This window comes from Falco cherrug, chromosome 4 (assembly GCF_023634085.1).
Source record: "Falco cherrug isolate bFalChe1 chromosome 4, bFalChe1.pri, whole genome shotgun sequence".
NCBI lineage: Eukaryota > Metazoa > Chordata > Aves > Falconiformes > Falconidae > Falco > Falco cherrug.
The window spans coordinates 94,855,333-94,870,644 of record NC_073700.1 but is presented as its reverse complement, the minus strand read 5'-3'; the positions used below and the strand labels follow the sequence as shown (position 1 = coordinate 94,870,644).

Below are 15,312 nucleotides of genomic sequence, written 5' to 3'. Positions count from 1 at the left end.
GTCATTGTGTCAGTTTGAATTCCTATTATTTGCTGGTCCCAGGTAATGCTAATTGTTGCAGAAGTATACATAAAGGAAAACCATGGTATAGTAAAGGCCCTCACATCAGGAAGTTCAGAAGCACGCTTATTTCCCTGGTGATTTTGAATGGAACACTTCTATGTGTTTCAAGTTAAGCACAAGCTTTTGTAGGCTTTGATAAATTTAGACTCCAAGAGATACTCTGTTATCTTGATTGGCTTGCAAATTTGACGTGTCAAGTATAGCTAAACCCCAAGGAAGCAAAAGAATAATTAATCAATTATTCTGTCACTCTGAGAGCTTGATGTAGTTTATCATGCAGGAAATGCAGCTCCCCTTCTGAATCCAGACTAAATCATACTTTCACAAAGCTGCTGTAAACCAAGTTCTGAAACACTCATTTTTAAATCATTGCCTAAAAAATAAATTAGACAGTAACCATAGATTTGGCAGGAAACTTAAGTCCTTCCTCTACATTCGCTTTCCTAACCTAATACAAAGTAACTTGTTTCATAACAGCAAAGTTTACGTTCTGAGGAAAATGATGAAAATGGTATGAGGCTTTCAGAATTCTTGGCAGCATCACACCTGCCAAAACAAGGTACCTCCTGTGCATTTAGATGGTGGGTTTTTCTTCAGTGCTGTGAAAATAGTTCTTTGTGGAAGAATAGTTACACTCCTTCAGCATCTCTTTGCTCCTAGATTCTGTTATCCTGTAGGCTTCTATACATTAAATTATGTGATTGTCCTCAAGACAGTACTAAACCACTGACTTATAGCTGCATGGCACCCTGGTTTTTGAACCTGATCATACTGATCATCTGAATTAATTTTTATTTTTTTTTTACACAGTTTAGTTTATTTTTGGGAACAAGGCGTTACCCACTTTAAGAGAATTCTTACTGGTTAGTGTAAATATAGCAGATCAGTGGATACAATAGTAAAGAAAGTGTGTGCCTGAAGTTTATGCTAATTTTGGAAGTTAATCCTGCCAGTAGAAACCTTAGTTTACATGGGGACACACAGTTTAAGATTTTTATTTCCATCAGTAGTACACGAAATGATACAAATAAAATAACACAAGTTTTTTAATTCAGGACTTGTACCAAAAAAGATACCAGAGCCATTGGTCAGGACACAAAGCCAATAGTTCTGGAAGCTGGCATTTTGAAGGTAAAGTGTATACACTAGTGCTCTGTGTGTGTAGTTGCTGAACATCCTGACTATTTTTTACCCATATATTAATGGGAAAAGGCCCAATGAAACAGAACTATAAAAAACCCCACAGAGCTTGATATAATGACCTAAACTAAACTTTCAAACTTTGCAGCCTCCACCTGCTGTCATCTTGACTAAATAAACTTAAAGAAACCAAATGCTAATTAAAAAAAAATACTTTTGATTTACAGGATGACATATTTCATGAAGTGCCAGTATTTCATTTTATCTCTGGTAGCTTGCACGTGATAGCCTGACTTAATTAAAACCTGATTTTCACAGAGGGGCCTTGTTTAATAGCTTTCTCCATTGAAGGAGTTTCTTCTAAAATACTGAGTTTCTTTTTGTCTGTCTTTTCAGTTTTAGAGGTTCCCATTTTATTATCCCATGTTGGCTAATACTTGGATTTTTAAAAAGAAATTATTCCCATGAAACATCTCTATTAATTGAACTTTGCATTGCATTACTGAATTATAGTCAAACCATGCTGATTGGGCAGTGATGTTTTTCCTGTGCAGTTATTCCTGGTCTTTTAAGAAAAACTGGTCCTTTTAAGGCAATTACCATGAAATGAGCAAACCCAGAAATTTAAAAGATGGGGAATAAGAGAAAAGGCAATTCTAATCACATCTTTATGAAGAACCAGAGTGTAATAGTTCCTCTGGGCTAGTTTCCCATGCAGACAAATGTTTAATGTACCTGAGAGTAGATTTAGTCATACTCCATAATAAGAGTACCTACACCTGGATTTGTTCAAGAATAGTTACAGTTCTGTTTAAATTTGCAGCTTGTTTTCTTTAATCAGAGCTAATTTGCAAGGTTAGAGAAGCCCTGATACCAGTGGTACAAAGCTATTTCAGGTTTTTGGAATGCAAGTGGTTTAAGATTAGTAGGGCTGATCCGTTTTAATGAATGCAGTTAAACTGTACCACAAAGAAATATTTCAGTGGTACTTGGCACATTACAAAACAAAACAAAACAACAAAAAATTCTCTGCCAATTGCAGTGTGGCAGTTAAGTGCATTTTCTGTAATCACCTAGAAAAACAGGGGCAGCTACCCTGCAGGTTGTTCAGTCATTTTCAGCTGTACTGAGTAAGTACCATGCAGGTGTGAATTGCTCCTAGTTTAATTTGGTGGTGGCTTAGCTTTGCCCTTGGAAAGGTTACTTGAAGAAACAAGGCAGTGTAGAAGCAATGAAGAAGAGCCGTAGCAATAAAAAAAGGTACTTGTTCACACTGTGCTTGCAAAGCATCCTGCTGCATCATCAGTCTTCCTTTTAGATTTAGTTAGGTTCTTGCCCCCATGGCTTTTCCACAGCTCTTGTCCTCTGATGATTAGATATATGCTGCTCCCCTGTTTAAATTTATTCATGGCCATTTATTCTTGACAACTCTAACTTAAAAAGCTGTTCTTACTCTTTGATGTTGACCTCAATGATGTCAAGCCTTTCAGCTGCCCAGTATTGGGCTGTGAGCACAGTTGCTGAATGATAAGGGACTTAAAAGTTAACCGATTCCTTAACTCCTGTATGTGGAAGTAGGCAGCTGCTACTCTCTAGTTGCCTCCTGCCCAGTTAAAATTGTTTGTTTGCTGTCTTCCCTCTTCACGATTAGAGATCAGCTTTGGTTCTGTTTAGCCCATGAAAAATGGTTTGTGTAAAGATGTACTGTCTCTGGCTTCCAGTCCTAAAGGACTGATGGCTGTGTCCTGGTTGTGACAGACAAACAACAGTTTATTTCCAGGTTCTTCAATGCAACTTTTGTCATATAAAACATGCGACAGTCCACCTAGCTTTATAAAAACTTATATTGGTATGGATTGGTTTTGATTTTTTTTTAATGATTATTATTTTATTACCTGATGACAGCAGAGCCTGGCTAATTAACTCAATGTAAAGAATCATTTGAACAGCTGAGTATTATTCCCTCTACAACAGCAATAAAATGTTCATTTTGGTACATGTGTTAAAGATGCATTGAGATTTTCTTTTTTCTTCCCCCCCCCCGAAAACATCTACGGGATTTGGGTGCTCAATTTTATTTTATTTATTGATATATTTTGATAAGAAATCCAAATTGCTTTAGGCATCTTTCAAAATATCAGTTCTGAATATACATCTGAGGATTACTTAGCACACATAATAAAAAGATGGTTTAGCATGTAGAAGTGATAACTAGGAAGGCAGGTGAGAGACAGGTGTGGTAGTCAGGGTCACATGCACATTCCTGTAATTTTTATTTTTAGGAAAGAAAAATATGATACCAAAATATGTGGAAGCTTGGGTTTTTTTCATCATTTCTTAAAGTAATCATGCAGGAAAATTTTAGGAATGTAAATTAACAGGCTTTGACCTGATATTACCCTAGAAATGTGAAATGTGAACGTTGACTTACTTTTCAGTCAGGTTTGTCAGAGAGGTTGAGGCACTGTGGATCAGAGCATGGTCATCCATCCACACTGGAACGGCTCATGCTGGGACACCTGATGGCATTGCAGATCACAACTTTCTGCTGCTTAAGAGGCTTTTGCCAAGAGCAAACCAGCTCACCCATCCTTACAACGGTGGTTAGTAAAGGGGAGTCAGCAGAGAGTGGGGAAACTTCATCAGCTGTCCCAGTGTAAGGTGCCCCTGCCTAAGAGCCAGCGCCCTGAACAGTGTTCAGGAGGGATTTTACAAGTAGCTTGCCTAAGAGCATAGATCATTAAAATGTCAGTGTTAGCGAGAGATGAAATTGCAATTACACAGTGCATCTTTCTGATCATTTTTCCCTTTTTGCTGCAATGACACACATTAAAAAGCACCTTCAAACTATGAGGTCATTTTGCCAGAGCAGCAAGGGTTAGATATTTACAGAACTGTTGTGCCTGATGCTGTGGATTAGTGTAAAAAGATTTTATGAAGAAAGAGGCAAAGAGGCCCCATTATATTTCAGACCTTTTGTATGACTAAAACAGTCACTGAGATTTTGAGTTAAACAGCTCCTACCATCTATTTTCTCAGATTACTACTTTTATGAACAAGCTTTGATTCCCTTGAAATTTCTAGTGTCTATTCTATCTGCCAGTCTTAATAGTATGAGTGTGTCTGTGCATGTGTCTTGAAGTGAATTGCTCGGAAGCCTATTTCTACCTATCTGCTTGTGTTTAAACACATAACTATGAATCAACAACACTCCCTTCCCCCTCCAGATACTTTAATCCTTATCTTGCTGTAGTTACCCTGGAGATTGCTTTCATCTCTAGCTGTGCTGTTCCAAATGCTTATCCTTTAAGCCTGGCTCTTGACTTTTGCGATGCCACTTAGACACGTGTGTGTAGGTACATATGTGTATTTTTAAAATACATACTACATCTGTGTGGTGCTGCATAATATATAGAGTTGGAGTATTTCTTGCTGCTTGATTAGTCCCAGTGTTGTACCTCTTCCCTCATTAAATATTGGAAGCAGTGTCACTGGAGTGATACCTGGTGAGGTGTCTGATCATTTTAAGTGCAAAAATATTTTTGCTTTCTTGATCACAAACGGTTGTATCATTGTCACATCTACTAAAACCAGGTTTATACATTAATACCAGTATTTTCAGCTTCATTAACCTAGTTTCCCCTCCAAAGCTGTGGAGGAGGCTGGATTAATTGGCAGGATTAATCAGTAGCTTTGGTGAGAAGAGTAAATGAGACTGTTGAATTCAGGTTAATTTAATTCCTTTACATTGCAGCCACTGCTGTTCTAAAGGTGAATGTCCATATACAGGTTTAATACAGTTTTAAGTAATCCTTCTAAACCATACCCATTGTTAATGGGGATTAGCTTTCATGTACAATTAGTTTATAGAAGAGTATGTATGTACTAAATACAGGTTAATTGACTAAATTTTTAAACAATATATAAGAAAATATATGGGAGAGAAATTATGTGCTTAGTTTAATGCAGGGAGAGGTATTTTAATCTATTTTTCAATCTATATGGTCTATCGTATTTTTTGTTGTTTGGGTTTTGTTTTTGTTTAATTTGAGCCTAATTTAGTCTAGCATCTTAAAATACCAGAATTGCATATATTTGTGGAAGTATTCTGTCATGAAGATGCATGAGAATTTGGTACAAGCTTCTTGAAGGAAGCCTTTCTTAGGGTGCTCTTTTATTTGTGGCTTTATAAATAACCATTTTATGCAAAAAGAATGGATTGGGAAGATGACAGGACTGGAGCTGATTAAATTTCCTGCAGAGTCTTATTGTTGTCCTGTTATGAAATCCTTGGTTATTTGGAATGCCTAATGATGACATTTTACGTCTAATTTAATTCTTAAAAGATTTGCAGTATTAAAATACAAGTAAACAAAAGCAATGCCCCTACCCCCCAAACAAAATGCAAAGCTTCCAGCTCATGTATTCCCTGAACAAAATATTTCTTGCAGAATTATGGTCCATTCTTTTAAAGACACTGTACTTTTCTTGTTTGCTCTTTAATGTAATTTTTTCATTTTGTCATAAATAATCAAAGCCACTGTGGATACCCTTCCTTACTGTGGAAGAGAAAGGTGTGTTTTGGGGTTTTTGTTTGGTTTTACTACTAAAATGTCAAGAATGGCAAATTTATTTTTAATAGAGGGCATCTGTGGAGTTTTGATGAACAAGAGCTCCTTTCTTAAATGAAGGGGCCACTAAGGGCTGCATCTCACCATCAGAAATCCCTAATTGGCAGATTGTATCAACTCCAATAAACTGGCTCTTGGAATTGCTACATTGAAAACAATTTTCTGCCTCTCTGTACTGCTGTAACTGTCTTCCAGCTGAGTGGATGCTCACTTCCTTGTGTTGGGCTGGTGCAGGTTAGTAGGAGAGCAGATCACAGAGTAAGGGTTACTGATTACATTGCTTAACTATGGGTATAGTATTAGACTCAGGTTTTCAACATACTGAGCATTACAGTTCCAATCTGACAGAGGTTTTTTACTTTTATCTTTTTATTAGGTAAGCTGTTGCATTAAAATCACTGGGACTATTCATGCTGTTTAGATTGATTGTATGCTTATACTTGTTAATGGCTTAGTGGCCGAGTACCTTGCAGGCGGTTTGGCATGCCCTGAAAGGTAATTACGCAGCTTCATTTTGGGCTCTGTGCACTGCTGCTTGTATTGAGCAGTTACTTCATTGAACGGCTTCATTGAAATCGTTATGGCTGCTGACTGTTCAGTGCCCTGACTATATATAGAAATGAAGCTAATCTTTAAAAGGTGTTTTTTAACATGGAAAATTCCTGTGCAACTAGTCAGGTTAGAAAATTTTATTTATGTTGAGTTTAAACACGTTTTGAATTTAGCCGAGTTCGTACAAAGATGCATTGAATCTCAAATTTACAGGTGTAAATTTACAGGTATAAAATGCAGTGTAGTGGCCTGCAAACCCTAAATAATTTGAGCTGCATGCTTGGATAAACTACGGGAATTCTCCAATTTGCTTGACATGGTTGCCCATAGGTAAACAAGAGGAGATGCATCTTCAGGTTCAAAGAAAGGAACTGAGGCATTAACTATCAAGAAATTCCTGCTCAATATATAATCTCTTCTGGTGCATTTTAAAAATATATTTGCTTCCTTGTAAGAGAAGGAACAAACAATCCACTGACTTTCTGCCAATCTGCTTAGTGCAGAGGTACCAAAACGTGGCACTTCTGTATGACCTTCAATTAGGAGCACTTCCATAAGTTGCTAAGAAAAAAGGTCGTCTTTTCTTCTGCTAGATCTAAATAAGCGAAGCTTAATTTGGGCTATCTGATTTCCTTGAGCATTGCATGTGGTGTGCTCTTGGGGGTGACTACTTCTCTTACAAAATTGGTTTATTCCAGGTGACTGTTCCTGATGTCCATGCTAAAATGTTTTAGAGACTGTCTGTTGCACGGCCTCTCTTGCTCTTCTGCTACCTCTTAATCCATAACTGGCTTAATTTTCCTGCCTTTCTAAAAGCTTCCTGCTGCTTTGTTCCCTTGGTCATTGCCCTGCTGCATTACTGGTAAATGTTGTCATGACTCCTGTCTCTTGCAGCTTTGGAGATATGTTGTCCTTTACACTGACTGCATTTGTTGAGCTGATGGATCATGGGATTGTATCGTGGGATACATTCTCTGTGGCATTCATTAAAAAGGTAAATTCGTAATCAATGCTATCTGTTCTATATCAGTTTAAAATTTTGAGGTGAGTCATGGGCTTGGGTTTGGTTCCGTTCCTTCCCCCGCCCCTTCCTGGTACATTATGGTCAAAAAGTTACCTGACAATGGGATTGAAGTGCTATTTCAAACTATAAATATTTGTAGTTGCAGGATCTGGCCCAGCTTCTACGGAAATCAATAGGAATGAAGTGGGATCAACACTGTATTAGGCTCATTGCACAAGAAATTGCTTGCTCAATTACAGTGTGACCTCCCTGTGCAGATACCATGCAGTTAAAGCAAAAATTAGTATTTTGACTTAAATTAAAATAAAAACAGCGCTGAAATGTTTCCTCTGGGGGTATGGGAGGAAGAGAAATGAATTACTTTACAAATGAAAATTAAGCTGTTATCTGCTAAGTTTATCAAGTTGAACTCTGCCACCCCTCCCAATCTTGCAGCTGAGGTCTGTGGTTTTGAAAGAGATCTTTCCATGATTTGCAATATTTTTTAATTTTCTTACATGTAGGAGATGCACAAAAGCAGCAGAAACGCAGGAGTACTTTTTAAGTACAGAGATTTAATAGACTTCAGAAAAAGTTTTGTTACTGATTTAACCCTTTTCATTTACTGTGGACACCCCCCACACCCCCCTTCTTTACAAGGAATTTTCAACCCAGATTGAACTCAGAACTTAAGTTAAAGTGCGTTTGTACAGTTTGAAAAGATATCTGAGTTACTTCACAAAAATAGTAGCAGAGGTATTAATGGAAAGAACATAACCTGTGGCAAAGATATCTTCTTTTTAGCAGAATGTGTCAGAGTGAAGACTTTTAACTTAACTTTGGTTAGAAAATTTCTGCCACTAAGGGAAAGTAAAAATGTACTTCTGTTGCCAAAAGTGAAAAAGAATAAATTACGAAAAGAGCATTAGATATCAACACTCAGTTTTGGTCATTAAAAATGACAGATGCTATTTGTAAGAAAAATTAGTATAATCAGGTTTTTGGACTCTTTTTTGATTTGGCCAATCTTGCAGTCCAAAAAGATTATAATGATGATTATTGTTATCTTTTCATGGCAAAGAAAATAGTGCAACTGGTTTTTAACTAACTTCATGATACAAGGTCAAGCCCAGCATGCCTTATTTTCTAGGGGAGCCTGGTAAGAAGTGTATGAAGAAACTTGCTAAAATGAGTTTAAATCAATCTGCTTTGTCAGTGACTCGAAAGGGTAGTCTTCGCCTAACTTTGTCAGCATCTTTTGCCCTGTGGGTTGTATAGTAACTACAGAAGAAAGTGCTGTCTGCACCCCTGTTAATGGCTCATCTATCTCTTCTGTCTGGCACTTCCATAGGTTTCCCTGGACAGGGACCCAATTTAAAAAACAAAGGACACAAACAAAAGCATTCTCACAAGTACCTATGAAAACCAAAATTGGCCAGTAAAAACCAAAAGTGAAACTGGTGGACAAGAAAGGGACCAAGGAAAAGAATAGGCTGATTATAAAGAGAAACAGAAGGACAAAGAATGACAGATGTAGATGAAGTAGGCACAGATGTGTCCTGACCTGCCATGCAGTTGGGAGCCAGCACAACAGAGCCCTCACTGGGGCTCTGTGGGCCAGGGGCTGACCTGAAGGAGCACTTTTGGACTATGGCTCTCTGATGGCACTCTACAGCTTTATTCCCACTTGCTTCTGTGACCTTGGCTTTTGACAGGCCACTTGACGTTGCTGATGGGCTTGCTCAAGTGGTTGACAGGATGGATAAGGGAGCCGATAAGTTTCTGCTAGCTGAGGGGGACTTTGCAATCAAGTGCTTCTGCCCTTTGAAGTTGTCTTTCATGTTAAGCCGTGAAGCCAATCTGAAATGAGGAGGAGCTAATCTGAACTTTTTTCTTGAATAGTTTTCTAACTTAAAGTTTAGAGGTTGGAGGAGAGCTCAAAGGAGACCTCTTAACTTCTTCTAATAACTAACTGCTTGGTGTTGGATGCAGTTTCCCTCCCATCCTTTAGGTATACGAAGTCTGCTATTCCAAGTGCTGCAAATAAGAATTGACACTTTCAAGTAGAGCTTTGCTCCTTATCTTAAGGGAAAACAGCATAATTGGAAAAAACTTCCTTATGATATGTAGGATTCTCTCAAGACCTTTTTCTTGCTTATGACAATATAGTTTATTTCCAGCTTCCATAGTTGCCTAAAGGATTTGGATGCCCAGTTCTTAGAAAATGTCATGGTAACTGGATATCAAAATACACTATGCAAATGTGGTACTCTCATCTATAGTTCCCACAAGAGAAGTGAAGTTTGTAGTATGGTTGAGATAGGTCTGAGATATCTCTTAGAATTATTTATATAATAGCTGTTTCATAGCCATGTGATGCAGAATCAACCTCCCTGAACTGTTTACTGTGCCTTCTAAAATGTACTGTGCAGAAAAAGGGGTTGGCAGTAAGGAAAGTATGTCTGTGTCTCTCAACTGTCAGTTGGTTTTTCTGTAGTCAAGCACAACTCTAGTTCCTGGCTTGAAAATGAGATGCACAGTTTAAAAATTTACTGTGCATTAGGACTTAAAGGAGAACAAAACTGCTAGATTTTTCTGTACATTTCTGACATCAGAGTGGTCCAGGCAAATAACTAATGAGCATACCACAGCTCAGAAAATCAGATCTGTTTCCTTCACTGTTCTTTCCCTGCATGTGTTTTGTTGGTGGCATGGTTTATTTTGTTTGGGGTTCTTTGGGTTGTTTTTGTTTTGTTTTTAATTTTTTGGGGTTTAATTTTTGGATTCTTTCCTGTTCTTTAAGTGGTCCTGAAACAGGAAAAGAAGTCTGATGATGTAGTTTAGTTTGCTATAGGATGCTCATCTACCCTCATTTTACATGTTTAGTTGCTCTTTCAGCAGAGCACTGGGGCTGAATGTGTAAAAGCATTCTGATATCTAATTTCCCTTGAAATGAGATAGGAAGTTAAACACCCAGCCACTTCTTTTGTATGTGTCTATATATGACCTGATAGGGCTACGCAGATATTGAGGTATTTTGCTGAAGAAATAGTTTTATCCTTAATGAGACACACCCATGGCTTTCATGTAAAAGCGCAAAGCAATGAAGTTGCTTATTTCGGGAGGAGAGGTGGTATTTCTGTGAGCTTGCATTATTTTTATCATCAGAATTTTTGATAAACGAGTGCAGGACTATTTTTGGATGTTGAAAGCCCTCCCTGTGTGTGGTGCTCAGTAAGCAGGGAACAGCACATAACACAAATTTGAACTCCTATTGATTCTTGTCTCTTTTCAAGAAGGGTATGGGGTTTTTTCCACATCCAGAATTTAAAGTATGGTAATAGAATTTCTTTTTAATCTAATTTTGCTCACTCTGGAACTGGCGTGCCTCCTTTATCAGGGTAGACAAGCCTATTATTTCCTGCCAGACTTCATGCTTCAGCAAGGTGATTATAAATATACATAGCTTGACGTGCAAGTTACCTGGGAGGTGTTTTACATGTATGTTCAGTGTGATATGTTACAGGCTTTTAAGCACACAAGCCAGCCTCATACCTTGGGTTTGTGTTTATGATTAAAAGACTTTACGGTCCAGGGTCAGAAGAAGAAATACGTGTAAGGCAGCGTTTCCTAGGCTGAGGTTTGTTATCTATACTGTTGCATTTCTGCAGGCTACTGATATGAATATGTTATATCCCAGTGAAGCATTTACACTGCCACTTGAAATACCATGTGAAGGAGCTGCTGCACCAAGAATAATTCATACATGTCAGGGCTTCTAAAAAGAATGGTGGCAGCAGTCTGACAAGTTGGGACACAGTCTGGACATGCTGTATTCCTGCTGCACAGTTGATCCGTGGATGCCTGATGACTGAGGCTTCCAAAGTGCAATTGGTTTATTGTCTGAGCAGTGCAGAGTTGCTCTGTGCATACACTGCCTATATTGTGGGCCTTCTGGACATCTGGCAGCTCTGGCTGCAATGCACCAAACCCACAACTGGATTACTATTAAGAGAGGTAGGGTAGTACAGTGCTTCTGAGATACAGCTTGTAGGTCGAGGGAGGTGATTCTTTCTCTCTACTTTGCCCTCATGAGAGCCAACCTGGAGTACTGCTTTCAGGTCTGGGGCCCCAACATAAGAAGGACCTGTTGGACCAAGTCCAGAGGAGGGCCACAGAAATGATCAGGGGGCTGGAGCACCTCTCCTGTGAAGACAGGATGAGAGTTGGGGTTATTCAGCCTGGAGAAGACAAAGTTCCGGGGAGACCTTATAGCAGCTTCTGGTACCTAAAGGGGGCCTACAGGAAAGCTGGAGAGGGACTTTTTACAAGGGCACGTAGTGATAGGGCAAGGGGCAATGGCTTTAAACTGCAAGAGGGTAGATTCAGATTAGGTATTAGGAAGAAGTTCTTTACTGTGAGGGTGGTGAGGCACTGGCACAGGCTGCCCAGAGCAGCTGTGGATGCCCCATCCCTGGCAGTGTTCAAGGTCAGGCTGGATGGGGCTTGGAGCAACCTGATGTAGTGGAAGTGTCCCTGCACATGACAGGCGGGTGGTGGAACCAGATGATCTTTAAGATCCCTTCCAACCCAAACTGTTCATGATTCTATGATTCGTAACAGCACAATGTGCATCATATACTAATGTAAATATTACTTGGGCTCAGGACTTGCAGGTAGCAGATACTGAAAGTCGAGAGTAGAGAAGGGCTAATTCTTGCTTCTCTCCTCTTATTCTCTATGCATGCATGCGTTGGTTCTCCATTTCCTGTAAAGACAATATGTATTCCCTGAACCGAGTTATATTCTGCATAGCATGTTCTTGTTGTGGTAATGCAAACTAAGTTGCAGAGCAAACAGTAGGGCTGCAATAGATCAGAAGAAGAAAAATCTGTCCCTTTTCCCTTGTCTCCAACCAAAGTTGCAGAAAAGGTATTTTGCTCTTTCAGTACTACTCAGAATGCTGCAAGTACAAAATAATGTAGTTGTCCACATGTCGGTATTTGACTGTGAATTTTACAGGCAGCTAGGCAGCTTTTCTAAGCATAGGCATGCCTTTCTTCCTACAAAATGAAAATGACGCCAAGGTCTAAGCAAACATCCAGAATCAGAAACAATATAATCAATCACATTAGTGGCTTGAAGTAAGAGTGCTGAAGAAGCACCTGGACTTTAAGTTTCCTGGAAGGAATGCAACAAACTTGAGACAGGGCTGCTGTAGTCTGTTACTTGGCTGTAAAGAGCGAATAACTGTAGTCACACGACGTTTTTTCTGTTTGTCTGTGCTTTCTTGGGTACCTTTCAGCTTGACTGTGCTGGTATTGGTGCATTCAAGGAAAACCCAGGCAGTTCTTGCTTCCTGCGTCAGCAGAAGGCAAGCTTCTTCCTGGGAAGCTGTGTCAGTGGACTGGGAGGCATAAGAAAGAACACACATTGCCACATCTTACTGCACAGCTGTGTTGGCCCTGCAGATGAGTGCACAGCATGTCATTGCCACACTGCAAAAAAACAGAGGTCAGACCTGGCTTTAATTAACGTGCCATTTGTTTGTGGCAGCTTGCGGTAAAAGTGAAAGTTATTAAGGCATAAACTGGACTCTAGGCAGAGTTATGGAACCAGTTGTGCTGATAAACAGTCATCAACAGAGTTTTAGTTTGTAACCTGGAGAGAGCTTTCAGTGGTTTTGGTAACAGCAGGGCAGGGAAAAAAAAGCATGTTTTGCTAGAGTGTGTTTTGCCAGAGAGCTAGATGTAAATTTCTTTTTTGAAACATTTGCCTTGAGCCTAGATATTTATTTAGAGAAAGCTGGCTACACAGATTTCTACTGGAGGGAATGAGAAGTATTCTCCTTCTCCTTCCCAAAGTTTTCCTCACAATAAGTATAACCATTCTAGTTCTTTAATGCTGATTTATCATGTTCATAGCATAATGTTGAAGCATATATTTCAGTGGTATGAATATTGACATAAATCTCTGGTGATTTGCACCAGCTGAAGAATCTGTGCCAGTGTCCTTTGAAGGTATCTGCAGTGCCTGGTTGATGGCTCTTCTGAGCCGTGTTCACAGTTTTCTTTCTTCCCTTTCCCCACTTTCATGACAAGATGTAAATTCTCTTACTGTTTGAATTTGTAGATAGCAAGCTATGTGAACAAATTTGCTTCAGACATCTCTATCTTGCAACGGTCACTAGCAATCCTGGAATCAATGGTGCTCAATAGCCATGACCTGTACCAGAAGGTGGCACAGGAGATCACAATTGGACAGCTAATCCCACATCTGCAGGGGTGAGTGTCTTCAGCTGCCACCTGATACGGTGGATGGTTTTTTTTTTTCCCCCAAATGAGCACAGCGTTTAGAAAAAAGAAATTGTATAAAGGCTGACAACCACCTGTATGGCTGCTGCATCCACTATAAATGGCTGGATGACTGGTAACCAGCTTTAAGGAGTTGCTTGATCATTGATATTCCCTCCCCTGCTACACTACCTGTGTAGTTGGAAGTGGGGGATGAAAAGAACACCCTGTTGTAATAAAATGCTAAATGCTGTTAGCATACAGATGGGGTTGTTCTGCTTGCCAGCCTCTGGGAAGTGTGTAAGGCAGAAATTGGTCAACTTTTGCTGAAGGTAGATTTGAAAAGGGAGAGGTGTTTTCTTAAACAATAATGTGTGGTGGTTAAATGGGTGGAAACTGGCTCTTGTAGCATAGGGTAATGAATTTTGTATAGTGTATGATTATGCTTGCCTCCCAGCTGGGGCATTTTCAACTCACCTGAAAAGCTTTTAATACCAGCACGTTAATCTCCAGAACCTTTTAGGGAAGATTCCTCTTCCTACCTTGAGCTGTTGGGCATCTAACAGAAGCTGATTCTCTGAGTCAATGGCACTTCAAGGATGTGCTTCATTCCACCTTTCTTGTATGCTGTGTCTCTTAATAATAGAAACAACCTGGTCATGCCCAACTTGGGCCGATTACCTAACTTTTACATGGTAAACATTATGCAAACAGTCCCTCCACTTCTACCTTCAGTAATGCAACTGGAAAATCAGTTTCTACAGCTTGTGTGTATTCATGTTCTTCTCTCATGTTTATAATTTTATTCCAAACAGGACAGACCAAGAAATCCAGACATACACCATTGCAGTAATAAATGCACTCTTCCTTAAAGCACCGGATGACAAGAGGCAGGTAAGTTGTTGGGTCTTGTATACCTACATATCTGTAGGAAAAGTCTGTCATATTCATACCTGCAGTTGTCCGAGACAAACTTTTGCTGCAGTTAATTCAGACTGAAACTTGTTCTGTTGTTTTATGCTGGTATATTATTCTTTCTGATGGAGCTACCTCCATCTTGCAACAATATTAGTAGGGATTAAGCGTTCTTTTGTGCTTTGTAGTCCCCTGTAACCTTACATGAACCATATTGACTGTGGCTGGCTGTAGTATTTATTGTACTGAACCCTTTGCCAGCACAGCTTGTAAAACGAGGCTATTTTTTTGTAAGCTGTTTCCCCCCAGATTTTTTAATAAAAAGTGCGTTCCTTTTGAAAATGGAAATATCTTGCCATGTAAGCATTTCATGACTTTTATAGTGTACTATTTTAACTTTAGTGCCAGAGATCAGGAGTCTCAAAAGGAAATATTTCAAGTTGCTGTTAAATGAGGATGGAATGCGGTGTGTTATGAAATAGAGAAGTTTCATCCATGCTTATGAAGTCATTAGCCTGTGTCAAAACAGATTTAGTCATTTATTTGTTTAACATTTCTGTCACCAGGAACAGTGTTGGTAATTCTTCTTGTGACATAGTGTTAGTGTCCAGAATAAATTCATTGAGAGCTGCTAATCAGATCTGACAAGGACTTTCCTTAGATTTGTTTACACTTTTAAATGCTGATGATTGTTTAAACTAACATCAAAGCACTA

At 39.1% G+C, this 15,312-nt stretch overlaps 1 protein-coding gene across 4 annotated transcripts in view; it reads left to right on the top strand.

The window, feature by feature from the left end:
• ELMO1 (engulfment and cell motility 1) overlaps positions 1-15,312 on the top strand; it is a 311,400-nt gene that overhangs the window by 98,580 nt on the left and 197,508 nt on the right. For all 4 annotated transcript variants that reach the window (XM_055706867.1, XM_055706868.1, XM_055706866.1 and 1 more), the window contains 3 exons: positions 7,281-7,380; positions 13,522-13,673; positions 14,498-14,576. In XM_055706867.1, coding sequence (XP_055562842.1) covers positions 7,281-7,380; positions 13,522-13,673; positions 14,498-14,576 — 331 coding nt within the window. The remainder of the gene's footprint in view (positions 1-7,280; positions 7,381-13,521; positions 13,674-14,497; positions 14,577-15,312) is intronic.